The sequence below is a fragment of the Rhamphochromis longiceps genome, linkage group LG15 (assembly GCF_057381845.1).
Source record: "Rhamphochromis longiceps isolate RC_006_pf linkage group LG15, R_longiceps_female_GT1.1, whole genome shotgun sequence".
NCBI classification, from domain to species: domain Eukaryota; kingdom Metazoa; phylum Chordata; class Actinopteri; order Cichliformes; family Cichlidae; genus Rhamphochromis; species Rhamphochromis longiceps.
This window is the reverse complement of record NC_140571.1, coordinates 9,230,316-9,256,832: the sequence shown is the minus strand read 5'-3', so window position 1 is coordinate 9,256,832 and position 26,517 is coordinate 9,230,316. Positions and strand designations below refer to the sequence as shown.

General features: G+C 39.2%; 1 protein-coding gene and 2 long non-coding RNA genes across 3 annotated transcripts; 1 reads left to right on the top strand and 2 right to left on the bottom strand.

Moving 5' to 3' along the window:
• Nucleotides 1-183: 183 nt before the first annotated feature.
• On the top strand, nucleotides 184-26,047 carry snx17 (sorting nexin 17). The gene is made up of 15 exons (XM_085381876.1): nucleotides 184-1,002; nucleotides 4,980-5,054; nucleotides 6,762-6,879; nucleotides 8,301-8,365; nucleotides 10,075-10,185; nucleotides 12,738-12,828; nucleotides 14,864-14,951; nucleotides 18,078-18,147; nucleotides 18,737-18,829; nucleotides 19,125-19,328; nucleotides 23,093-23,221; nucleotides 23,571-23,648; nucleotides 23,789-23,863; nucleotides 23,952-23,993; nucleotides 24,096-26,047. The coding sequence occupies exons 1-15, from the start codon at nucleotides 943-945 to the stop codon at nucleotides 24,195-24,197; spliced, it is 1,401 nt and encodes a 466-aa protein (XP_085238002.1). The 5' UTR covers nucleotides 184-942; the 3' UTR covers nucleotides 24,198-26,047.
• Nucleotides 8,490-10,118, bottom strand: LOC146652034 (uncharacterized). The gene is made up of 3 exons (XR_014907557.1): nucleotides 10,040-10,118; nucleotides 8,869-9,096; nucleotides 8,490-8,622 (listed from the first exon to the last, which is right to left on the bottom strand). It is a non-coding gene; the product is annotated as an uncharacterized LOC146652034 (long non-coding RNA).
• On the bottom strand, nucleotides 21,542-22,588 carry LOC146652033 (uncharacterized). The gene is made up of 2 exons (XR_014907556.1): nucleotides 21,745-22,588; nucleotides 21,542-21,668 (listed from the first exon to the last, which is right to left on the bottom strand). It is a non-coding gene; the product is annotated as an uncharacterized LOC146652033 (long non-coding RNA).
• Nucleotides 26,048-26,517: the final 470 nt, after the last annotated feature.

Below are 26,517 nucleotides of genomic sequence, written 5' to 3'. Positions count from 1 at the left end.
GATCAAATAACGTAAAACTAATTCTAATACAAAAAATACCCTTTGTGTTATGTTTACAAAATATTGTGCCATAAAGTAAAATAACTGTATGTCTTGGGGGTGAATTTGTGTTATTTTAATTGCATAAACTGCAGTATACACCCGTGTGCCGACGATAAGATGGTTTGACCCAAAACCTTGATCTGCCAATACGTACGCTGAACACAGAGTGGCCGGACGGTGGGGTAGCCTCTGGTTTCTTACGCGATATTTGCCACATTTGCTCTATCTATATACCTTGTCGCTGTTTAAACTTTTTTACGCAAAGGTAGGACGTCGGGAAAGCAGGAAACGTTCAAGTAAAACTGTCCGCTCATATATTTCGAAAGGTTTACCATACGGGCTGTGCGGCGCTCTTGGGCTTGCAAGAACCAACTGCACCTTTTATCCAGCAACTTCATCTGGTTACGCTAATGAACTGAATTCACTGCACAGCTTGAAACTGAGTTTTGGGTTTTTTTGTTTTTTAACAAATAGGTGATTTTAAAGGTTTTCTTACAACTTGCCTAAAGTGAGTTAATAGGATATTGTAATGCTAACAGTGAAGGTGTAATTACACTTGCAACATGGCTGCTACTCGAACGGCAGAGGGAAAAGTTTAACACTGACGTGGGAGAAGTTTAACGTTAGTGCGACTTGGTACGCGAGTTGTTGTCCACATAATAAAGTCGTAAGCAGTCGCCCCGTAGTCCGGCAACAGTATCCCCCCGGACTCTCAAACCAGTGGCTGAACCGAGAGAGAGACGCCTCCTCCTCCTCTTCGTCCTCCTCCTCCTCCGTAGTCACCGACGTTAGTCACTGCAGTGGACTTTGTGGGGAAACTGTGGTGTCTTCCTCTCCATCGCAGACTGTGGTGGCGTTAAAGGACTTATCATCTGGGAGCTGCTTGTGTTTCGAGCTAAGATGCATTTTTCCATACCCGACACAGAGGTTCGTTCGGGAGAAAACGGTTCGACCTACGTGGTAAGCACGACGTTGTGTCTTTCTTTTTTGTTGTTGTTGTTGTACCCGCTTTAACCACAGACTGTGTTAATGCTTGTTTCAGCTGCCCACATGTCGAGCTAATGTCAGTGCGGCACGGGCTCCAGTGTTTACTGTGCACAAATTATTGGGAAGGCGGAACTGCTGGGTTATAAATCAGCTATAAACATTACTGTGTAATCATGCCATTTATGCTTTGCATAGGTGATTAAAAACTTGATTTGTTGTATTAAAATTTGAGCAAATTGGGCAAAAAATATTTTAGCATGATTCTTTGAGACATCAACAGAAAAGTAATGTGGCTTTTATCGTGTTCAACACAGTTTCTGCCATTTTACCTTCATCTGGCGGATTAGTTCTACAGTATAAACATATAGCATCATTATGCCATGTCTGAAGTTTAACACACTGTGATTTACCCTCAAAGCTTTATGCACAAACTTGCATGTGTCCCAGTCTCTTTATAGGCTCAAATCAGCCACAACAAAGTCTCTTTTGTTTTAAAGGTTTGAGCCAGCACCTAAATTCTTAGTGAGATTTGAGGTTTGCTTACCATGATGTTGCCATCTCCCGTGTTATTTAGAAAAAGAGAATACAGCCAGCATTGCTTTAACTTCATCCCTTAACTAGCAGTTATATATATCAGTCTAAACTATGGTAGTCTTCAAAGCACATTGGGAGCTGCAGCATAATCTTTATGTTTATTTTCTTCTTTCTGTTTCTTATTGTGTTTAATGTTGTTTGAAACATGAATTACCATTGTGCTTTGCTGTGTTCTGAAGTGAAGGTTGATCAAGGACAGCCGTAATAGCACCATTTTCTTTGCTATTTATGAAAAACCCAGTGACTGACAGTCAGGATACATTGTATTAATGTTTGCCAGATGTAGTGTTTATTTCTCAAAGTTTGCGTCAACTCAAAAGATTTCTTCCTTGTGTTGCTTGATTATTTGGACAGAGACGATAAATATGATCTATTGGTGATTGCAAGTTGCCAGAAAACTGCTTGGGTTCAAGTTGAGATGGATAATGATTTTAAAGATGTCATTATGAATTGTGCTTCCATTCCTCATCCATTTTCTTATTTGTTCCTAGCAGTAGGCCTTTGCAGGTTTATGGCATAAGTACAACAGTTTCATTACTTCTGAACACAGAGTAGAAAAAAGGTTTGCATCTGACTCAGATGTGCAAGAGCTCCACTGCCAGGAGTGGGACGTCATTGTTTAGCAATGTGCGACTGTCAGAAAACCTTGACAGCATTGATGAATGGAACTGGAAAGCTCAGAGCTCTGATGGATCAGATCATTTGGAACCTGTTCTCGGTTCCCAAGTTTGCTTCTCCTCATGTGTTGATGTCGTGCAACAAATAATTAATAATTCAGGATTTTTATAGAAAACAGTGTCTATAGTATTTATTAAAAGTGTTTTTGTGTGTCAGGTCCCTTTGTCCTGTGTGTGTGTGTGTGTGTGTGTGTGTGTGTGTGTGTGTGTGTGTGTGTGTGTGTGTGTGTGTGTGTGTGTACTTAAAAACACAAACACTGCATCATCTGATTTTAATGTAACATTACTCTGGCTGCTCTCAGTGTCATACACCTGTAAATGAGTATTTTCCATTTTGACTGTGTATTTGGAAGAAAGTCTTGGAGTAGGTATAATAATATTTGAATTGGCACAGAATTAGGAAATAAACATAAAAAGCTTTCCAAGAGAAGTAGTGGACATGTCGAATAATTCAGAATTATTTCCCTCTTTACAGTGTTCTCCACGCGTTCCTCACTGATGTCGTTCTCTGACGTATCTCTACTTAACCAAGCACATTTTTAGCCTGTACTCCAGTGGGAAAAGCAAAGGCCTTTCACCTCTCAGCTGGGAGTCCTGTGACTGTCACTGTGACCTTCCCATAACCAGCTGAAAGGAAGGGACTTTGCTTGATGGTAACACTGAGAGATGGGTTGTGTACCTTGGAACCAGTAAGCCGCAGAATTTGCCGCGTTTGCAAAGGGCTTTCTTAGAATTAAAAAGGCCTCTTTTTTATGGCAGTGTTCCTGGGTTGTTGTTTTTTTCCGCTATTACACTTCTGCCTTTATTTCAACCTAATTTTTTTAGTGTTTGTGGATATGAGAACAAGAGACTTTGGTGTTACATTAAGTGACGATAACTCATTTACTCAGGATGAGGAACAGGTTTAGACTTAGCTCTAAACTAGTTCATTATTCATTATTCAAAGTCTGTATTACTTTGGTTTTTGTTTTGTTTTTTGAAACCATGAAAGCTGTGCTCAACAGTGTAGCTGTGTCAGTTGGCTCCATGTACTGAGCCAGATGTATAAACTTAGAGACACAGAGAGGTTCCCTAAAATGTGCTAACAGTAGCAGGTATCTTGGAAATCCTCTCACAGATACTGGTTCACAAGATTAGATCACATATGGTTTTAGGGGTTAAAGTGGGCAGTGATGAAAAAAGTAAAAACACTGACAGTTTTGTTTCTAATAAGGGCGTCTCATATTAAATCTGGTCTATCTCAGGACTGAACATTCAGTGTTTTGATCTGATTACAGCAATGGGATCAGACAGCATCTCACTCCTTTATTAAGAAACTTTATTATGACACAAATTTTAGATTAGCAGCTGGATTATGAAATCAAAAGCTTTTAGACATGATGAGGAACTAGGATCAAAATGTAACACTATTTAATACATTTGTAAGAGTTTGGGGTGCAGAAACAAAGATGAGTGTGGGAATATGGAGGAAAACATATACAGCCTCTTGAACTGTCCCCAAGTTGAACTGCTTGTAGCCACCAAAAAAAAACTCGGGTATTTTTTTTTTTTTTTGTTGTTGTTGCACTTTTGCATTTTTAGAGCCAAGACATTCTGCATACTCATTCTTCCTTCCTGTCAGGATCCTGCCTACACAGACATTTTTTTTTTTTTTTTGTCCAAGCCTTCCTCTTTTGCAAGAACAACTTTTGGCGTGATATTCTTGTTTTTCCCTTTGATTGTTTGTGCAGTTCAGCAAGAGCATGTACATGTGCAGTCAGAAACTGTAAAATTCCTTTTGTGTGGACAGATGACCCGCCATGTTGACTGCAAGAATTAATTGAGATAGAAAGGGAAGAGGATTAAAGCACTACAGCAGTTTATGTCTTGATATCCAAATATGAAGTCTTCTCAGTGAGCTTGTTGTTCCCTTATCACTGTGCACAGCCTGCTGGAAGCTGATTGGGGTTTTTTTTGGGGGGGGGGTTTAGCATATGAAGGAGGAAATAATAATTCTCAAATTCTTAAGAATAATTCTTCACACAATACTAATAGGATTATTCCATGTAGGTTGTTCTGTAATTGATGCATTACATTTTTATGTATATTTGGTTTACTATCGTACTTAATGACATGAAAAATTTCTTCCTTGCTTTCTGTGGCTGGCTCTCAACATGAAGGCAAGCAGATTTTTGGTCTGCTAGCTCCAAGTGGTTGTTTTGTGGAGGAGTTTTCAGTGACAGCTCCTGTCAAAACAAGCAAAGTGTCTCCAGAGAAGGAGTTAAAGATTCCACATGAAATACTTTCTCTCTATATTAAATGTCTGGATGAGGCAAACGAAGCGGTTTGGATTGAAAACTGTGCAGCAGGTTCTGTTTTCCTCTTTGGATGGAAGTCGCTGGAATATGATTGAATCCAGTTCACACTTCATTTGTTTGGTCTAAGAAAACAAAAGCCGAGGAAGCACACTGCAGTGGGATAATCAGATGAAATCAGTAGTGAAACTTGATGCTAAAGGTACAGGGTGGTAAATGCTGATTCTTCCAGTGTCTTTCAGCGGTTGTGGTTTTATTTCCTCCATGCAAACACAATGCCTCTGAAGTCACCAAATCACTGTTGGGTGTGCATTTAAAGAAACAAATTCAGCACTCGCTTTATGCTTTTTTTACATAGTCTTTGTCCTTATGTCTGTCCCCACAGGCCTACAACATCCATGTCAATGGTGTGCTGCACTGTCGGGTACGCTATAGCCAACTTCTTGGCCTCCATGAACAGGTAAGGTTTCAGCCATGTTAATATACCAACCACACTGTCAGTGTGCTTCAAAGCACGTTTTTATGTGTGGTGCTCTGACATAAATGCCATCACATCCACCCATGGTGACCTTTTACTCGTATTTGTGTCATACGGTCGATACGCCAGCCTCCCGTCACTTTAAATCATGACTACGATGCCTTGAAGTCTTTGGCTTCCGCTTTTCCAAGAGTTCCAGCTATTGGCTGTAAATAGACAGTATTATGGGGGAGGTGGGTGGGGGTGTGTGACATGGAAAGAATGTTCTTGGCCTTTCTTACACTTTACCTGCTGGGAAAAGGAATTTAATCTGAAAAAGAAATGTGGTGGGAAAGTGTTGAGTTGTCTGTTCTTGAGAGTTGTTTGGTCTCTGCCTCAGCTGAGCTTTACACACAGCCAGACTGATATTTCAGAGCTGTTAATAGGCAATTCGTGTATTCAGTGTTTCACATGTGTTTTTCTTTCTTGTAAAGATGTGTTTTTAAGTGCTTTGTGCACTAAAATGTATACAACAGCATAAAACATGGCCCTAAAGGAGTGCCCAATGCCCCTTTTGCTTATACACATTACAAACTAAGAGAGCTAGGGCCAAACTTTACAATCTCCATCCTCAACTCTGTGTTATCATCCTGACAGTTGCTGTTGCCTGGCAACAGGGAGTGGGAAAGACACACTCAAATCTTTAAGCATCAACCCCAAAGGGCTTCCTGTGGCATACTCATGACCCCAAAACACTCCATACTTGATTGTGGTGCACACACTCATCTCAGTTATTGCTCAGAAAATTAGATTTTTTTTAAGTGCTTCTCATGTGTTTTCTCCTGTAATGATTTGCAACACGGCAGAATCTGTGCTAGATTCAAATCCTGTTTAAAGCAAACAGTAAAAAACAGGACAAGCTCTGCCAAAAATGCTCCGCATGAGCTCACATGTATTTCAGATGTGACAGACTTTTATGAATCTGCAACCTGTGCTCGGTGTGTGTGGCTGTGAAAGCTTATTTGTATGTGTAACCAGTTGCTGCCTCTGGCATACTTAAAATACCACAGGGAAATATGCAGAGGTGAAAATCGCCTCTTTTCCTCTAGCACTCGCTGTGGTCTGCCTTCATCATAGCATACCTGCAGCAATATGCAGGTTAAAAATTAAACCACATAAACGTGTTTGATTTTTAGATCAGACACCAAATGGTGTAAGACTTCAATCGTTCAAGCTACCAGTGCTCAGATGATAGAAAATGGAAAGAAATGAGTCAAGAAGCTGGAAGACAAAGTAAACTTGGAATGACTAGACAGTCAGCGTTCCAGATGTGTTCGTGTGTGAGTGTGTCTGTGTCTGTGTTTGTTATGCACGGAAACTCCAGCAGCTAGCCGTTGAAACAGTGCTTAAAATAAACCTGTGATTCATCTCAAACAACCTCAATGTACCTCTTAGAAAAATTAATCCACAGATCTTTAATTCAGAAGACTGCTGTTCTATAGCAAAGTTATCATTTTTAATAGTTCAAACTTAAATCTCTTTTCAGTAATTATGGCTTTGTTAAAATAAGAATGTAGCTAGCAGACTGCTTGAACAAACTCTGTTTTCTCTTAAAACCAGAGAAATACTGGTTTGCGAGGGTTTGTTTTTTCCAAGAGTGCCGACTCTTTGTTCCCTCCGAGCTTCACAACTTGTGGTTTGCATCAACAGATAAAGAAAGAATATGGAAGCAATGTGGTGCCTGCCTTCCCCCCAAAGAAGATCTTCACACTGACCCCTGCTGAGGTCGAACAGAGGAGAGAACAGCTGGAGAAATACATGCAAGCTAGTAAGTTATTCATGCAGAATAAACTTTTCACAGATGGCTTGTATTGTATTTCACTTCATTCAGATGCAGAGTGGTTGTTTAAACCAGTGTTTAAATTAGATAGTGTTTTTTAAGTTGCACACATTCCCCTCTTTAGTAGTGTGTGTGTATAACGAGTCTGTGTTTTTAAAACAGAATATTTGCAGGACAAACACGGTTTCCTTGAGAGCTTTCCCCACAGCAATCACAAGAACAAGTTTGCTTGGTGTCTGCAGGGAGTCCAAACATGCACTGTTCTCTTCATGCCACATAAGTGTGAAAGAACTGCTAATCTGGGCATAGTGTCTGAGCAGGGACACTGCTTCAGTTGGGAGTGAAATGTTGACACACCTTATGAAGAAAAATATCGAGACCCAGAATCTCAAAGCTGAAAGTGTCAGTAATTTAAATAATTTTTTATTGATTTGAATTTTTTAGTAAAGAGATTTTTGTTTTTTTTGGTTGGTTTTTTGGAGGAAAAATACCCGGCTTTTGTACCATGAAGAATAATTAAAATCTTTGGCATGGTAAAACCAAGTGGAACACCTCATGACAGTTTTAAAAGCTTATTTAGCATCAGGTCAGTAAACCGATTCAGAGTATTTCAATTCGAGAGGGTTTCGGCATATTACACGTTGTGCAAACAGGTCAAAGGTGAACTATCCAAGTACACACATACACAAATAAGTGCAACTGGCAGCAACATGGAGGGTTGGTTTTAATCCTTTCAAGCACTGGAAGTTACAGCAGAACAAGGGATCATTGTTTGAGTGCATATTTGCTCATAGTCTGGGAGCATACGCATTCAGGGTGTTCTTGGCTACAAGTTCACTAGGTTACATCATGGTTTTTGACATAGTTATGGAAAATAAACTGACGCAAACACAATATGCACTGATGCAGATGGCTTCAAAATTTCCCTTTTTGTCAAGTGGAGTTTGTGAAGTTAGTATACAGGATGACACACACATGCTCACACTAAGTCATATTGTATGTTATGTTAAATGCTCTGCTTTGCCACTGAAAACTGTGTCAGGAATAAATGAGAAGCCAAAGCAAAGGAGAGTTGCTCATTCAGCCTTTTATTTACTAAGTATGGTGTGTTGGAGCTGGTTAGTGGCAGTTAAGGTCGTTGATCCTTTGCCAGAGGTCAGCCCTTCTGTCATAAAGTTTTTATGCGCTAAGCTAAATTGCCTTTACAAATAACTTGGAAGGTATGACCTATTTCACAATAGCAAGCTCAAAAAGCAGAAAACTAAGAAATGGGAAGTGGCTCCACCTAAAAACATTGATGTTTATGAGTAACCCCCAAAATTGCATACCAACACCAGTTAGGCATTCATGTAGTTGTGTTACTTTCAATTATTGCTTTACTGTCCTTTGTTTTGTTTTGTTTTTTTCAGTCCGTCAGGATCCCTTGCTTGGAGCCAGCGAGTTGTTCAACAGTTTCTTAAGGAAGGCCCAACAGGTTGGTGGTTATTTTATATCTAACCTGCATCAAGCTGTTGTCGGTCAATAGGTCTGAAAGGAGCAATGCACCTTATACTAAAATGCTGAGGCAGTTATTTCTGCTTCACTAGTAATTACTTTGACATTGCGGTGAAATTAGGTAGTGCTGTTCTTGCTGTTTATCTATCGCAGCAGCACACATACACTTTCTTGGATTGTGTCATCTGTACTTGTAAGCTTCTGGTTAGATGTGTCAGATCAAGACTGGCCTGCATGCTGAAACATGGAAAATGATAACATGAATCATGTAACAAGTCTTTTGTTAAACACAGCAACTTAGTTACTGTGTGTGTGTGTGTGTGTGTCTGTGTGAGAGACATCCAGCTCAAAACAAGCTTTTTCCATACCAAAAAAATCTAAGCAGGTTTTCAGTTTAACCTGATTCTATGTTATTTCAAATGGATGGTGTATTCATAACTTATTCATAGCAGGTTGCATCATTTAGTCTGTGACTTGCATTACCTGAGGCTGCAAATCCATTCAGATTCATCCATCTGCAGCCACATCGCACCCATTCTCCTGTTTTGTTTTTTTCTTCCGCCCTCTTCTCCTCTCAGATTAGCACATTAGAGTCAGTGTTTATGTCACTTCTCTCACGTACTGTGAGGAAAGCAGGTCTGGAATAGGAGATGACTTGCCTCCCAGTGTAGGCTTTTCATCTGTGCCTTCTGTGCTCTCAGAGACCCCCTGCTGTGGGAAAAGGGAAGATGATAGATGATTTAGCCAGGAAGACGAGAGAGAGAAGAAGCTGGAGTCATCCAGTTCAACATTGCACCCTTAATATAAACGATGAGATTATTTAATCATCTTATCATACGTTTTTCTTTTCTTTTTTTTAATGCAGACTTGGTTTAATTAGTGTTAGAGGCCTTTTCTTACATAATGATATTGCTTTTACCTTTTTAAGTAAGCATTTTTGTTGAATGGTGCTTTTTTTTTTATTTTATTGTTTTGTAATGTGTAGTCAAATCGTGGCTTTTTTTTTTACAAGTTTGTTATCCAAAACAAAAGACTGTATGTAGCACTATATCCAATAAACATTTCCCTGCTTTTGAATATCTTTATGGGGTTTTTCCTTTTGACTGTCGCTTGGACAAAACAAGGCAACCCTTTACTAAAGTTATGGTAAATATTTTCATATTTTCCAAACAGTATGTAGATAACAATCAATTACAAAGAAAATGAATGTGATCAGTATTGTCCAGTCCCCCAAAAAGTTAGTGAATAATTAAAGGTGATTTTAATAATTAAAAATATTTAATTACTCGTTATTGTGGACTGTTCATTGCACAGGTCCTATTCTTATATGCACTAAATAATTCCCATATGTGAGCCATTGCCTTTGTTCCTTCTCCATTTGAGTTAAACCATAACATACTTTGAACATCTTTCAAGCTTTTATGTCAAAATTGACAGTAAAGATAAAAATGATCAGACTGAATGGATTCAATTTTGTTTGAAGTGCATTATAAATTTGTGTTTGAGAAAATGTTACAGTGGAGGGTCATCCATTGTCGGAAAGGGTTTGGGGGGGAGGGGGTGGTTCCCCCTCTAACCAGACAGAGTTTTTCCATCTGTGTGGCTTGGTGTGATTTTTGTTGTTGACTGATGGGAATGAAAACATGTAGCTCACCCAGAAAGTTGAATTCAATCCTTTTGTTTCCACAGGAGACCCAGCAGATCCCCACAGAAGAGGTTGCAATAGATATCTGCCTCTGTAATGGCCAGAAGGTCACAGTCAACATTTTCACATCATATAAGACGGAAGATGTGCTTGATGTAAGTGCTGCATGTTTAAAGTGAGAGTAAACATGTTTTTACTGTTTTGCACAGTACGGTGCTTTTTAAGTGCCATGTTTGTTGAAATCTTGCTTAGACAGAAAAATATTTACATGAAAAAACTATAAGTGAATACTGCTGTCAGCTCCATATCTTGATATAGTTAAAAGAAACTAAAGTCTTAAACTTTTATCTGTTTGGTTTCAACTTTTTTTTTTATTAGTTCTGTGTGTTTGGTTGGAGAGCACATGGACAAAATTCAGCCCTGAGGGCTGGAATTGGATGAACTAGATAAGTCTGCGCTGCTATTTCACTCAATTCCAATGCAGTGTGTTTGATCAGTGACCCATGCAGTAGCGTATATACCAGGACACTACCAGAATGTAGCGTATTTTAAATATTTATGTAGGCATCTAAGCAAGTTATAAATATTTTCATTGTAACCTGTGGCCATGTTTCAGTTCAGTTATTTAAAGTGTGGCCCATTGCTTATTTCATTTAAATCGGTATGGTCATCTCTGACCTAGAGGCATTTGAGCTCTTCATAACAGATCTGATAGACACCAGGGATTTGCCTCAGGCAAGCAATATTGCTTTACAATCTCCTGTGAGCTCTGAGGCACTACATACCATAAGTCAAATTAAGCCATGTTTATTTGTATAGCACCTCCTCAGTACAGCAATATTTCACGAAGCACTTTATGAAGTCTGGCCTACTTCAATCAAAACTAAGGAAAACTCGGAACACAACCAAGACAGATGGAAAGAAAACAAATCTAAGCACACGCTAAAGACACTTGATGGCATGATGAAAATACCCATCAGGCCTATTTAAGCTTTCAGGCCATAATCCCAAAAGAGCAATTACAATGTGCCAGTGAAACAAATATACAGTATTATTATCAAACAGCTTTATTATATGTGACTTGTTTTGTTGTTGTTGTTTTATTATTTTTTTAATAATCTGTGCAAGACATGGTGATGTCCAAACCATTCAGTATATGCACTTCACCTGTACTCTTTATTCACCATAAACACACACTAAAGTACACACTCTAACTCATCCCAGTAAACATGGTGATGCCTCAGTGGCGTGCACTTTGTCGATCTTGGCTGTAAATCAAACTTGTTTGAGTCTCTTATGAAAGTTTAACCACAGTTAACCTCTGATCAGAACAGCAGCTGTCAGAGCACACAGATGGTGTATATTTTAGTCAGGGTTTCTGCCTCAATGTAGTATTGCTTAATTATTTTACTAACTAAAATGCTAGATTTTTTGTTTGTTTGTTTGTTTGTTTGTTTTGTCTAGGCAGTTCAAAAACTCTACCAGTGGTTTGCATGTGGCTTTGTTTACCGTTAAATTATGAGAATTACAACTTCAAAACCAGAAATGTGTAAAATGTAAATAAAAAAAAATCTCATAAACCCACATTTTAGTCACACAAGAGCACAGAAAACAAATCTGATTTTTAAACTGGGGCATATTGTTTCATTTGAATTGCCCATCTGCTAAGAACCACATCTACAAATTGCAGAACAATGTTAGAATAATGTTCCTTGCTTTGTGAAAACTTTGAATATCTCATCATCTACAGTATATAATATCAAAAGATTTTAAGAATCTGGAGAAATTTCTTTGCTGTCTCTGGGCCAAAGCTCGATTAAAATAGACTGAATCTAAGTGGTAAACTGTTCTGTGGTCAGACGGGAAAAAAAAAAAGTAAAGTTCTTTTTTTGGAAAACACAGATGTTCTGGGTTAAAGATGAGACACCGTCTGGCTTGTTATCAAGGGTTAGTTGAAAAGCATTCATCTTTGATGGCGTGGAGGTGAATCAGTGCCTTTGGAATTGGCAGCTCTTAAATTGGGAAAAGCACCATTAATGCTGAAAGGTATAAACGGGTTATAGAACAACATATGCTCCCATCCAGATGTCCTTTTCAAGGAAGCTCTTGTATTTCAGTAAATATGTCAGCAATACTAAACTGCTTTGTGGAGTTCAGCAAAAATTCCACCACACCTGATGCCAAAAACATTAAAGGTCAAACTATGGAATGTGAGCAGTTTTATCTATTTTATAGATCTTTTAGTCAGTTTAATCTTCTTTCCTTGGTGTCCTGATACGGTAACCTGTCTTTGAAGAACAGGAACAAACTGATGCAGTCAAACTAGTCAGAGAAGCTGATTGGCAAATTGCAGTTTAACCTAGTTAAACTATTTATATCAAACAGTTGCAGAAGATGACCATTAAGCAATCAGCCAAACAATGACTCCCACCCTTAGTAATTTCAGGTTTGCAGTCTCTAAGCATTACAGAAATGGCTTTGTCCCAGCTGCTATTAATCATCCGAATAAGCTATAGCAAATTGTCAACATAAGTATACTATTTATTTATTTTTAATGGAAGTCTATTTTTTTTTCTATTGTTTTTATCTCTTTGGTTTTTTTAGTGTAGTATTTTTAATCTGCTCTTTTTTTAACCTTCTGAAAAATAAAGCTCTGATGAAACGATTGATTGAATGTTGCTGAAATTAAATGTTATTGTTTCTGCAGGCTGTTGCGACAAAGCTTGACCTCCCAGATGACCTTGTTGGTTACTTCAGTCTTTTCCTGGTTCGTGAAGGTGTGGATGGAAGTTTATCATGTAAGTTCAAAATCATAAAAACAGAGCCATAAAAGCAACTTGAACTTGTGCAGCATCCTCCCGTTTCTGTTATTGCTGGAAAGTTTTCTTTTGCGTGCTACATAAGCTGCAGAAATGTTCCCTGATAAGAATTGTAAAGTAAAGTAAATTGTAGCAAAAATCCATTTGAGCTGAAAGTGTAGTTTGCCGGCAAATGTTTTAAGGATTATCTCTCCAGCTAACAAGAGCCATAAAAAAAGAGCCATCATTTATTACTGCTGATTATTTATGTTCTAGCTGGAATTCATTTCTCAGTAACCAAAAGAGACGATTCTCAGAAGACACAAATCACACAGAAATAAATGAAAGTAGGATTTTGGTGTAAACACTTGAACTTTCATTAAGAATTGCTAGAGAGTAGATTCCTGTGGAACCGCAGGGAACTTTATTCTGGCAACAAGAATACGGCTGAGTGTGTTTGTCTCTCTGTTCTGAGAAATACTTCAGTTTAGTTGAGGAAAAAAGAAAAGCTGTGTATCGCCTCTAGAGGGTTTATCTTGAATCCAAATTCTGCTGTATTTCTGTCTCTAACTAGAATGTATAATAAATTTTTTGGGGGCTATTCTGACTCCCAGTGAGAGTCAGCTATTTGTTGGCTGGTGCATGCAAAACATTTTGTAGTGCTGGAGTGTGAGTGCGCACAACATCCTTTTTGCAGTGTTCTTGGCTGAAATGCATGTTGTGGTTTACCAACAGTTCCAGAGTGGTACCACATTTACAGGCGTCTGATTAGTAAAGTTATTGTTTTTCCAGACTGCAAGAGGAGTGTTGACTTCCAGCATATTATAAATGTGTTTTTTTTTTTTTTAAAGTACGCTGTAAATGGAAATACACAATGATACTGTTTCAAGCCAGGGCAAAATCATTTTTTTGCCCATATACATTTTGTGAAGACTCTGTAGCAGTTAGCATGTGGTTTGTCCATTGTCTTTTTGTTGTCAATGTTACTTACAGGACCGCCTCAAAAGACCAAATGGCCACATCTCATGTGGCTCAGTTTCACTTGACGCACATCATTGCAAAGTATTAGCATTCACATTCATGTATACCCCAGTGACAGAGGAAGAGAGCCCTTTTAGGTCAAACCTCTCCACAGTCTGAGATTCTCATGGTTTCCACCTGTCACATGCTCGCCTCAGAGAGCATCGATACCAGGCTGGAAGTGAACCCAGATGAACTCAGAGGGGTCTGTATATTTTACAGACGTGTTGTTCATCCTGCCATTTAAATCTGAGGCTGAGTGATATGAAAAAGAAGAGGCATGTGCTAAATATGGCTAACAACGCAGCAGGTCATTGATCAAGCAGAACTGATGGTGGGATGATTGACATAACAGGATAATGAGAAAAATTCAGGCAGTAATTTCCCTGAGGTCGGAGTGTTAGTCAGGATATAATGTAAAATATTACGGACATGTTGAGAAGAGCCAGGATGTGGTTTGAATTAGTGCTGCTCTCATTTGCTTTTTGTGGCATTTTTAGCTTTCCAGAGATGATTTATTTTGCTTAAAAATGTCCCATTACATGTTAAGTATTGAGTTTGTTTCTCTTTATGCCAGATAATTTTCAACATCAAAGTAACCACTCTGTGTTTCTGTTTTCAGTACACAGCCCCTCTGCCCATAAAAAAGACAGAATACACTTTTATAAACCTAATGGTAAACTAAAGGGCTCTTTAGTCATCTCATTTGTGTGTATTTGTGTGTGTGCACTGAGCACATTTATTGATGGGTGAAAACAAAGTAGCAGCAGCAACGACCTTCAGTCTGCTTCACTCTCCTTAGGGAACTGACTGCAATAAAATAGCTGCAGATTCTGGGTGCATGTACACAAGAGCCCTTTTAAAAAAGTATTGTCACACACACACATTTTACCACAAGTTGTATCCTGCTGGGGCCTGCACAGATGGTGTCTTCCCCGTTGTAGACATTGTTATCCATGTCTTTGGTACCTGAGCTACATTTATGATAAATTCTGCTTTTTTTTTCCTCTTTCAGTTGTGCGGAAGTTGCAAGAATTTGAGCTGCCCTATGTATCCATTACCAGCTCGCGGAGCTCAGAATTTCACATAGTCTTACGGAAAAGGTATGTACCTCCTCTTGTTCACATTATGAGTATGAATCTGATCACGTCTTGTTTTCTTTATCTGTGGTAAAGCTCTTGGTGTAGACATGTTAAAAGAGAAGGTTAAAGATGGGCTGCTAGAAAGGTTACCTTTTTTGTTGTCAGGGAGAATGATGATCATCACCTGACAGTAAGTGGGCTTGGTCCAGAAAATGTAATGAAATGACAATAAATTCTACATCTACTTAAATTTCACCACTTTGCAGTTTGTCTTTGCAGTAGGTATTCCTTACAGCTACAGCGTCTACAACAATCAGTTGCACTGATCCAACAAGTTAATCTTTGAACCAGAACTAAACCAAAACATTAAAGGACAAAATAACTGCAAACAAATTTATATTATATTTTATCTTGCTATAGATTTCATTTCATTCATTTACCCTTGGTGCAGAATGCCTGTTGCAATTTCTAACATCTTCGTTACCAATTAACTGGATAACCAGAGTTCTGATAAATCATTTACTCTGAGATTTAAACTTGTTCTTGGGGTTCATCGATTACCAGCTTTCGCTTTTTTATTTACACAAAATTTAGCCTGAAAATAAACAAATAGATTCAAATATTTTATATAATTGAACTTCTCACTTCACGAAAGTCACATTTCCAACAGACTGTTGTGCTGCATCAGTGTTTTGTTTTGTTTTTTTCGGGTTTATAATTTATTTGACTGGGTCAGGGTTCAATAAACATCAGAGGAAACTAAATGTCAGCACAAGAAATGCATCAACAGTGTTTTTTGCTGCAGATATCTGTATTACTTTTCAATTAACAGAAAAACCCACTGAGTCTGAGCTGTTGGTGTGGAGAGCAGTGCACCAGGAATTGCATGTGTCACAAAAACGGGGGGGGGGGGGGGAAAGTGATAGAATTAGTCTTAATGTTGTTCTATTTGAGAGAAACGGCTAAATAAACGAGAAGATACTAACTGCTCATTCAGTTTCAAGCCTACAGTCCAGTCCGCTGATTTGTCCGCTTTTTGTCAAGATAACTTTTATCTGCTTCCTCCTTTTTCTTTTCCTTCATTATTCTGCCTCCTGTGGACTCTGGAGGTACACAGGATGTTTACTTTCTTTCTGCCTTAAGGAAAGTCTCAGTCCTGCTGACCTAGTTTCGCTGTGGAGTGTAGAAGAGTGAGGGGAAGAATAAACGTAGAACTAACAAGTGAGAAAAAACAGACCCCCAGTGTATGAGATCCAAACGAAGAGGAAGAATGTAGGGAAGAAAACTACTGAAAACCTAAAATGTATGATGCAGTTCTCTATTGCCAAGCTTTATTCAAAGCATCTACAAAATGAAAACAGGATTATGAAAAACAGTCAAGGTTAGTGAGCGGTACAATATAGTTTATATACTAGTAAGATTGTAGCTTTATGGTATTTTCAGTCTTTGTATGCGGTAAAGAAGATCCAGGAGGTGGTTTGAACCAGTCCAACAAGCAAAACTATTTCTCTCAACAGGGTCTTTAAGTGCACTTTCCATTACATCTGATGAGACAAAATAAAAGGACTCACCAAACACAGTGCTTCTGATTCCACCACCCATACTCTCTTGCTCCCTTTCACCGCCCTACGTTTTACTGGTCGTTTTTGAATTGCGGATGTGGCCAAGTAGCTTAACATTTCCTCAAACAACTGCTCTATTCAACTGCTCCTAATAGCACCCCAGCCAAGCGCCTACATGTTAAGTTTCACACCTTTGCGCTAAACTGTTGGGAAACATGAGCTCAAGGACGATTTTATTTAAGAACAAACGTAAATACAAAATGTAACTGGGGCAGGAAAAATGCCTCAGTTGTGGTGTAAAGAAAGTGTTTGCTTAAGACATTTCACAACCAGCAGTGAGGAAGTGATACATCTAAATTGTATACTGTTGTTCTGGGTGTTTTTAAAAACATAGACCCAGATCTGATTCGTCTGTCTCAGTCAGATAGAATTTTTTGAATTTCTTTTTCAACATCATGTTCTGATTTTCAAGCTGGCCTCGGGCTCCCACACATCTCTTTGCACAAACGTACAAGCAGTACTTCTAATATTGCCACAGTGCTGTGTGGAAATTATACCATTTCAGTCACATCCTTTCAAACTCAGCTGTAAATAATTCTTGAGGTGAATGTTTGCATGCCTTACTCACTGACTGAGCTGATTTCTCCATAAGTCACTCATTTCATGGATGGAGTTTGACTGTACACCAGACAGACGTCTCCATTGCCTTGTATTGATAAATACATAGTCCATAGAAATAGGTTTGTTAATGGGTTAATGCATTGTATTGCATTGCATTGCTTGCTCCATGGTACAAAGTCCATGTGATGTGAATAGGGCTTATAGTAGACAGTGAATTGATGGCTAGCAGTCTTTTGTTCTCTGTCCTGCTCCTTGCACGTTTAGTTTATGGTATCAGTCTGATCTGAAACAAATAGTAGCATTATCAGTATTAAGAATGCAGCTGACTCCTTTCTGCTGCATGTACATGCATGTTAGAAAAGACCAACTATTTAAAAGCCGACATTTTGGCAGTTGACTGGTCTGGAGCATTCAGGTGTGTTAACACAATGCCCTAATCTTCCCAGGAGTGTACATCCCAGCAAAATTCACCCTGAGGCCAGATTGTTCATGGTCAGAAAAACTGCAAAAAAAACCCCCAAAACCAAGAGCTACATCTCAGACTCTCTACACCAAAGTATTCTAGAGTGTGGGGCCATCTGTCTGACAGCTAAAGCTCGGCTAAAATTGGCGAACGCAACAAGACAAAAATCCCAAGCACAGCAGTAAATCTACAACAAAATCAAGATGTTGCAATGGCCCAGTCAAAGTCCAGAACTGAAGCTTATTGGATTGCTGTTGCAGGAGGCTAATAGCGGTGAATAAACTATTGAACTGAAGCAGTGTTGTTAGAAAGAGTAGGCCAAAATTCCTTCACAATGATGCCAGAGTCATACAGAAAATGATTACTTCAGGTTATTGCTGCCAAAGCTTTTCACATGACTACAGTACCCCCCTTAGCTCTCTTCAAATCACTCAAAGTTGACAATCAGGCTGTGTTAATTCTGCTTTATTTGACACTGTCTTATTTTTTTTGTCTCTTCAGCTACTGGGACATGGCATATGATAGTGATGTAATGGAAAACAGAGTTGGCCTGAATTTGCTTTATGCCCAGGTAAGAGGCTTCATCACTTAGGTAAACCAGACACTGTTTTAAATTAAACTCCCGCTGAGATGTGCACCCAAGCAGAAAATTTAAATTAGACTTGATTGTATTTGTTTCCAGATTGCATCTGTTGTATTTTATTGAGCTTGCTTGGTGCCAGCCTCTCACCAAGAAAACTGAATCAGCAGCTGCTTCATCTTTTGGTTGCCAAATGCTTTTGTGCATCCCCTGGGATCATCCATTATCGAAATATTGGTGTCAGCTTGTTTTAACATTGCAACACCTTGAATCCTCTCTGCGTCCCTCTTTCAGAAGAGATGTCCTTCCTATTATAGTAACTTCCCTCTGCTGTAACAGTTGTCTGATTTTATTAAGCATTTTCGGGGCGGCAAGTTTGATTAGAATCTGTAACCTCTGAGCGTTGCCTCTGCGAAGCAGTATAGTGCCAACGAGCTTGTGCTTTTGTGCATATTTTGTTGAGCTGCACTGTTAACATGGCGTTTTTAGTGTTGTTTCTCCTAGCAAAGGAAACTCATTGACCTGAATTATTGTATTTGTCTGTGTAGAAAAATAAACTTCCTGTTTGTTGCTTCACCAGACAGTATCTGACATTGAGCGAGGCTGGATACTCGTCAACAAAGACCAGCACAGGCAGCTCAAATCGTTGCAGGAGAAAGGCTCTAAGAAAGAAGTAAGCAAGGGTGCCTCTTTTTGACGTTTCTGCCATTTGAATTTTCTTTGCCAGTTGTCACTTAAATCCAGCTGATGCTCAGAAATGTCCTTGTGCTAGGACAAATCTGTAGACCACGGAGAATACTCCCTCTAGTGAATTCCATGTTATGCAATTAACCTAGTTTGCCCCATAATATGAATTTTTAAACACATCCCAGGAGAGAATTTCAGAATTTTCTATCAGGGATTAGGTAAGCCTAAAAAAATGACATCTAAAAATTGTTTGGTTGTTTTTTTTTTCTTTTTTTCCTCAGTTCATCCATCTAGGCCAGACCCTCAAATATTATGGCTATATTAAGTTTGACCCTTGTGTCACTGACTTCCCCGAGAAGGGCTGCCAAGTCATCGTCAGCGCCGGAAACAATGAGCTCAACTTCCATGTCAAGCTGCCTAATGAACAGATGAAAGAGGGGAGCTTCAAAGTTACTCGCATGAGGTGCTGGCGAATCACATCTTCTGTAAGTGGAAGCGTGAATGCATGAGAGTTTAAGTGTACCTTTATTTTATCAAGATGAAGGCCCTCCTGTTTCTAAAGTGGCCTATTGGCATTGCACCAGAAACAAACCATAGTTAGTTTTTTAGCATTAACAGCTAGCTAAAAATGCTTACCTCCACACCATCCATTGTCATCAGTCCAATTACCCAAACACACAGCCCACACAAGGATAGTGCTGAATTGATCTTTTGTATCGATTAACACCTAAAACAGTATTTGAACTGCAAATTGTCTGCTGGGAAAAGCAGATTCATGCATTGAGGGGAAGTACTTCCACACCTCTGTAAACAGTTACATGTGTAGAAAAAAAGTGTAAATGTCAAGTTTTATTTCTCGCGCGTTTCTTTAATACACTGAATTCAAAGTAAGACACCAGATAGTACATGCACGCTTCAGTTTTATCTCAGTAGGGTTTTTTTTTTTCATATTTCAAGCCAGTTTTTGCTTTTAGTCTTTTTACCCTCAGACATGATGCAGTCTCTTCAGGCAATCACAGAAACCACTTATTGCTGTCTCAGCCTGGTCTTCTGCTTGTTTTTCATGCCTTTGAATTAATGCTGCCACTTCCTTCAGTAAGTAATAAAGTAATATCAGTGTGTCATGTCCACTGGCTGCTATGGTATTAAGGTGGAGTACTTCTGGTCATGAGCTGTTCTTCCTCCATGCTTCCTCTTTCAGTCAGTGAATGAAACTATTTTTATCATTAGTCTGTTGAACTTTGTTAAAGCATACCACTTGTGCAGTCTCTTCTTTACCTTTTATATTAACAGAAAACTCAAAATCAGTCTAAATGTCAACTCTGCATCATCTGAGCCATCTGTGAGTTCCTTGTAAATGTTGTGATGGTGAAATCATTTACTAGCTGAGTGTTTTTGCTTCTTGGCTACTTTGGAAATTTAATGCATTTTATCCATTATCTTATTCTGAAGTGTGCTGAAGTGCAGAAAAACCTCAAAAAAAGCTATCAGACAGTACTAACAGCTCCACTAACACTGAATTAAACCCATTGAAAGTGTGTTGGTTTTTTTTGGGCGGTGAGTCTAATGAAAGTGTAATGGTGCTACATCACACACCAAAGATTTACGAGTTAATCCATGAAGGTTCTGTTTCAACTGTGACCTTAAATCAATTGATCAGCATGAGATGGTGCCAGAGTCCCTCGAGCATATGACTGGAATTGATTGATCAGGCTAACATATTGCTGGTCCAATGCCCAGCATTTAATGAGTGTTATCTGTTGCATTGATGGCGGGGGGGAAGGAACAAAAACCATCTCTTGTTGTCATTTCCTCAAATGTTACAGATGGAGGACTGAGTCTCTCTCAACTGGGCGTCTGTCTCAGCAAAAAAACAAAAACATTTGGTTTGTGTGGGCAGCTACAGATTCCAGTTTAGGTTGAAGGTATCGATTCTGGAGCAGGAGGTTCCTTCTTGGTCAGCACTCTCTCAGTCTATGACAATGTACATTCAGTTTTAACTCATTAAAGGACCTTCATTGTAGGACATTGTAGGACCTTCAGCACCACATATTGAAAGATTTAAGTGAGTGCATGTATATTTAAGCCTATATCTAAACTTTTAACCCTCTGTGGATTAGAGAGGTTATTAAAGCTGTATCCTGCATAATCATTCCACCATGGAAAAAGAACAGTTAAAGGAAATCATCAAAATTACCAATTATCATGATATTCATCCACATGATGAATAGATTTAAACTTCTAAACATAAGTTAGTTGTAGTTGTGGTAGATATTTGCAGACAGTGGCGTTAAGATAACAAAGACCGGGAATGTTGGAAAGTCTCGTGTTTGTGATTGCGTCAGCGCTCGGCTATTTTTGTGCACAGATTAGATTGATGGTCTTATACCATCTTTTCTTTGCTGTATCACAAATACTAAACAATATTTAGTTTCAGCTATACAGATTTTGTTCTTTCTGTGCATTTTTCAAAATACATTTGATCCCCTTTTAAAATGTTACAATTTCAAATGGGCTAAATTTAACTCATTAATTGGATTTTTTTTTTTAACCTTATTTGACACTTCAGCTCTTAAGCCATCTAGAAAAACGGCTTGTTTTGGGAATGTAAAGCATCTCATTAACCAGTATTTGTCATGAACCGAAGTTCCGTACACAAGCTGGACCCAGAAGCAGAGACAACACGCACAGGAGTACGAAAAATAAACTTTATTTCAACTTAAAGGTGTCCCGGAAGGGTCAAAGGAAAACACGCGAGAAACTAGAAAAACCAAGGGACCGGGGGATGAGTTACGCAGGAACGCTGTAATCGGGACTGTGGGAGGCTGCAACAGAAAGAGGAAGAGAGTTACTGGGAAGCAGGGAAATAGCAGCATATGTGGGGGAGAGTATGAGTCGTACAGTCAAAGCGGGGCCGTGGGAGCCGGAGGGAGGGGTGAGGGTCCGCGGGGGAGCTCCAGGAAAGTAGAGGTGATTGGTACCGGAGGCGATCCAAACTCCAGACGGGCAGGTGGACAGGCAGGTGGCTCAAAAACACGCCGAGCTGTTACCTGAGCGCAAAGGAAAAGATTAGCGTTTGTTCAGGTAAATGAGGGTTTTCACAACTGTCTTCCCGTGGGTGTACGTTACCGCTGTGAGACGACTAACGGACTGGCGTGGAGCAGCTGGCTGGGCTGGATCAAATAGTCCACCTGATAATTGCCTGAGATGGAATGCAGGTGTGGAGTTAACAGCCACACCCGTGGGCGTGGGCATCCCATCAGCTCCTCGGACACCGGGCCGCGGACCATGACAGTATTGTGCATGGAACAGCTGAAATATGCATTTTTTTGTGTTTGCACCCAATCGTAGCAGAACAGTCTATTTTACTACTGAGAAAAGCATTACTTGAGGCTCTACCCGCACAATTTCTGCTGCCATTTGAAAGATGGAACATTTAAATATGTCATTTGAATGGAGATGGGCAAAAAAGTTCACTTTTGTACTGCGTTTGTGTTTGAGCATTACAGTCATTATGTGTATCAAAGAAGCTTTTACAATTCTCTAAGAGCTAATGATGTGGACACGTGGCATCACATCTAAAATTGCAATGCATCCTAGCTTGTGTGTTACAGACTGAGCCCCCACACTGCCAGGCGGGGTGATTAATTCCTGAGCTCATTCTCAGAGGTCAGAGTCATTTAATGAGTCCTTTCCTTAGCAGCCAAATATTCAAAACATCTCATTTGTTGTAGCTCTGCAAGACACCCCCCCCCCCCCCCCCCCCCCCCCCCCCATCCGTTGTAGCCAAATTACATTCGGAAGAACCCAAAATAAACACTTAGCATGTACATGTGTTTGTGCATCTGTGTCAGACCGTTGTTTGTCTTGCATTTCCACTACAGCTACATTCTGACCCAGAGCGGAAATGGTTTGTGAAGCAGTGAAGGGCAGACACTGCTTAAACGAGGAATGAGGGCTTATTTCTAGGGAGCGTAACACACCCATCACAAATATTTCTTTCATGTTATCTTTTAGCCTGCCTGTCATTTGTGATGCAGGAGTTCAAGAATAGCAGCTTAAGGAGAAGACATGCAGGGTAGAAAATGAGATTTAGCTCCAGCGACGGAGCTTATCCGCTTAATATTGAAAGTTTGATGCTGGTTGAAAAAATATTGAAATCGGTTTCTTTGTCATTCTCAAATGTAAACAGAAGTGGTCGATGATAACAGAAGGTGACTTTTTTTTGTCTTTGTTTTTGTCACTGCAGCAAGTTCCAATTGCCAACGGTACAACCAATCCCTGCAGCTCGGGTCAATTTGAAATCAAACTCGAGCTCTCCTTTGAGTACCTGATGAGCAAGGACCGCCTCCAGTGGGTCACCATCACCAGCGACCAGGTAGGAGGATGATGGATAGTTTCACTTTTATATAGATAAACTAGATCTTTTTTATTCATTAAAGATAATTTTTCCCTTTGTGTATTTAGAATTTTTTAGTTTCTTAAGGTACTGTACATAATCCTCTTTAGTGCTCATTGGATTACCTCAAAAATGCTGCTGCTCAAGGCTGAAAACAGCCGTGTTGTTTTGTTTTTTCATAGTTTAGCTGAGATTTTAAGGAGGTGTAACTGTAAGTTGCTTGCAGCTCATTATGTGATCGGCCATTTTTAGTGCGTTTTGTTCTTTTTCAAACTATACAGGCTTGCTGCTTTATGTCTGACTGGTTTCTGTGTGGATGTGATTGCAGGCTATCATGATGAGTATCTGCCTCCAGTCTATGGTGGATGAATTAATGGTAAAGAAGTCCGGTGGCAGCATAAAAAAGGTTTGTGTTGACTGCATTTAACAACATTATGCCATCATTTTGTTTTCCATACATATCACAGCGTTTGTAAATGTATAAGTCATTCATTTATAGCTTTGACATTTATTCTATTTCTTTTGACATCTTCTGTCACATTTCAGATGCTGAGGAAACGACACAATGGCTCCATCCACCGGTCTGACAGTCAGCAAGCTGTGAAATCTTCCCCTCTACTGGTGAGAAACGGGATAGCATGCCAAGTTTTTTATTCTCAGCTGTAGCTTTTTTTTCTTGACTGTCTTTTTTTTTTCTTCCATGCTGCAGGACTCCCCTGATTCAAACCGTGAACAAATTGTCAAACTCTCAGTGAGTACCTTCTTTGTCGTTTTTACTGACTAGCTAATAAATATTCCAATAAATTAGCATCAGCTAAGCATTAATTATACTTATATTGATTATTCCATATAGACCAAGCTGACCTCGGTGTCTCTCAGAGGGGTCAGCGCCTCCAACTTGGCAAACAACATCAGCAACTATGCTTTCGAGGGAATCGGAGACGATGACCTGTAACCCACAATTCCCCTTCCTCCCCTACTCATTCCACTGTTAACGACAAAGATTACAAGCTGAGCTGAGCCGAGCCGAGCGGTCCACGCAGGCGTCCGATTCTGCAATATTGTAGCTACTTCCCGGAGAATTTGCTGCCTTAAGCTCTCATTTAATCTTTGACGGTGACCTTTCATGATTTAGACTCTGAAGGGTAATCTTGATTTGCATTTTAGTTACAATCATCATATCATCCAGCTCTCTTATTGAACTTATCACGTCATTAACGTACGTTATTCGAAGATCCTGGATTCTTCCCTGACTGGCTGCGTGTCCGTTTCCAACCAGAGAGCCAACTGTTTGGTTAGACCCGGCACTAGTGAAGATACAGCAGAACTGGACGCAGTTGTTCTGGAAGTTACCAGGCATATTTCTGAGAATGTTCTCTTTAACTCAAAATGTAGAATATTTAGAGCAACTGCTTAGCTGCGTGACGATCAATGTTCGGCTTTGCTATATACCAAAATGCTTCCTCTGATGTCAGTGGTCCTCTTGTGCGTCATGCTACATGTGTGCCAAGTTAACAGAGATCATCAGCAGGGGTTCATTTTATATTAGACATTAGAGTCACATGTATTCAGATGTAGTTCGAGGCCTTAACTTGCTTTTTTTTTTTTTTTTTTTTAATATATAGTTTCTGGGGTCACCTTCTCACATGGGTTGAAACTAAAGAGATGTTAACTAGAATTTTGCAGAATTTAATGGATGGTTGATTTGGTTGAGCTGCTTGCACTTGCTGAACCCATCGTTTTTGCACAGTATAACCGGTGGAGATGAATGTTTGAGCATGAATTTATAAATGTGCGTAGGCTCTTACCCTGGGGGGCTCAGTAAATCCATCAGATTTTTTTTTTTAACAATTTTTTTTAAAGGTTTCTCATAAATGCCAAATTATAGTTTACTAAAGCATTTTGCACAAAATAAACATTTTTAAAAAGTCACTTTTTATATTATGTACATGCAATTAAGTATTCTGAACATTTACTAATATCTTTATCATCTAGCTTATTGTAATCAGATCTAATGTAATCTAAGCTGTATGGAACAAAGTTTAAATGGACCAACATTTATCATGTTTACATAATGTTTTAGTTCAAATGGAAATTGTTTACAAATTTTTGCATCTGATTTTGATTTGTGTTGTTCTTTTTGGGGGGAGCGATGGCGTCGCGGGGCTTCAGTTCATTGTAATTTGTTCGTACGTTGTTCCAGTCATCTCAGAGGATTTGGTAAAAGGTGCTTTGATGAAGCGGCTAATGTGATCATAATTGCTGGAGTGAACAAAATTTTAAAGAGTGAACATATCCCACTTTTATAAGGTGTGTTATTCCATTATTATTAATTTTAATTTTTTTTCTTTTTTTGCTGTCAACTTGACTTATTTCATGCCAGCAGATTTTAAAGACGCTAACTGTAAATCAGTGCCAACCTATCAACAGCTTTACTGTCACTTTTAGCCAGAACTGCAAACAAAAATGTTCTCAGTATAATTGTCTTGTTCTTTCACTGGTGTGATTCTTCTGTTCGGTTGCTTTCACTGTAGGGAGACACGGTCGCAGCGATTCATTTATATTTTCTCTGTTCCTGTCGATATGAAGTACACAAAGCTGCAAGGTCCTTGATGTTAGTGTATGTGTAGGTGCCAAATTTTTCTAATGTGCCGTTTTGTTTTGGTTTTTTCCTTTAGCATTGCTTTTATGAACGTTGTACCGTCTTGATACATTCCACTAATTTTCATGTTGATTTTTAGTGGTATGTTCAGTGACAGCTGTCGGTTCATTTGGTCATGATGCTTAAAATAAACTCTGAACTTCAACGATTATGTGTGGGTTTATTTTATTTATTATGTAACAGTCATCTTTTACCACTACTCCCATTTATTTTGCAGCAGCAGTTTTGTACTTTGCCACGTTATATGCTAAGAGTAGCACAGATAAGTGTCAAGATACCAGGGGGTGCAGTGTTTATAGACTTTAACTGTAGACATAAACTCACCAAGCACTTCATCAGCTACAAGTGTTCAGCTACTTATTTACACAAAAATGCTATCAGCCAATCAAATGGCAGCAAGGAAATGTGATTTAAATGACTTTGAAAATGGCATGGTTGCTGTTGCCAGACGGGCTGATGTACTGGAATTTTCCAACACAACCATCTGTGGCATTTACTGAGAATGCACAAAGAGAAAATATCTACCGAGCAATGTTTCTTTGGGGGAAAATGCCTTGTTGATATCAGACATCAGAGGAGAATGACCAGACTGCTTCGAGCTGATAGGAATGCA

What these genes read in the sequence shown, in the direction of transcription:
- snx17 (XM_085381876.1), top strand. Translation starts at nt 943, where the DNA reads ATGCATTTTTCCATACCCGACACAGAGGTTCGTTCGGGAGAAAACGGT. An exon ending in CACATAGTCTTACGGAAAAG is followed by an intron (nt 14,952 to 18,077) that starts GTATGTACCTCC and finishes TTGTCTCTTCAG; the next exon opens with CTACTGGGACATGGCATATG. An exon ending in CCGGTGGCAGCATAAAAAAG is followed by an intron (nt 23,649 to 23,788) that starts GTTTGTGTTGAC and finishes GTCACATTTCAG; the next exon opens with ATGCTGAGGAAACGACACAA.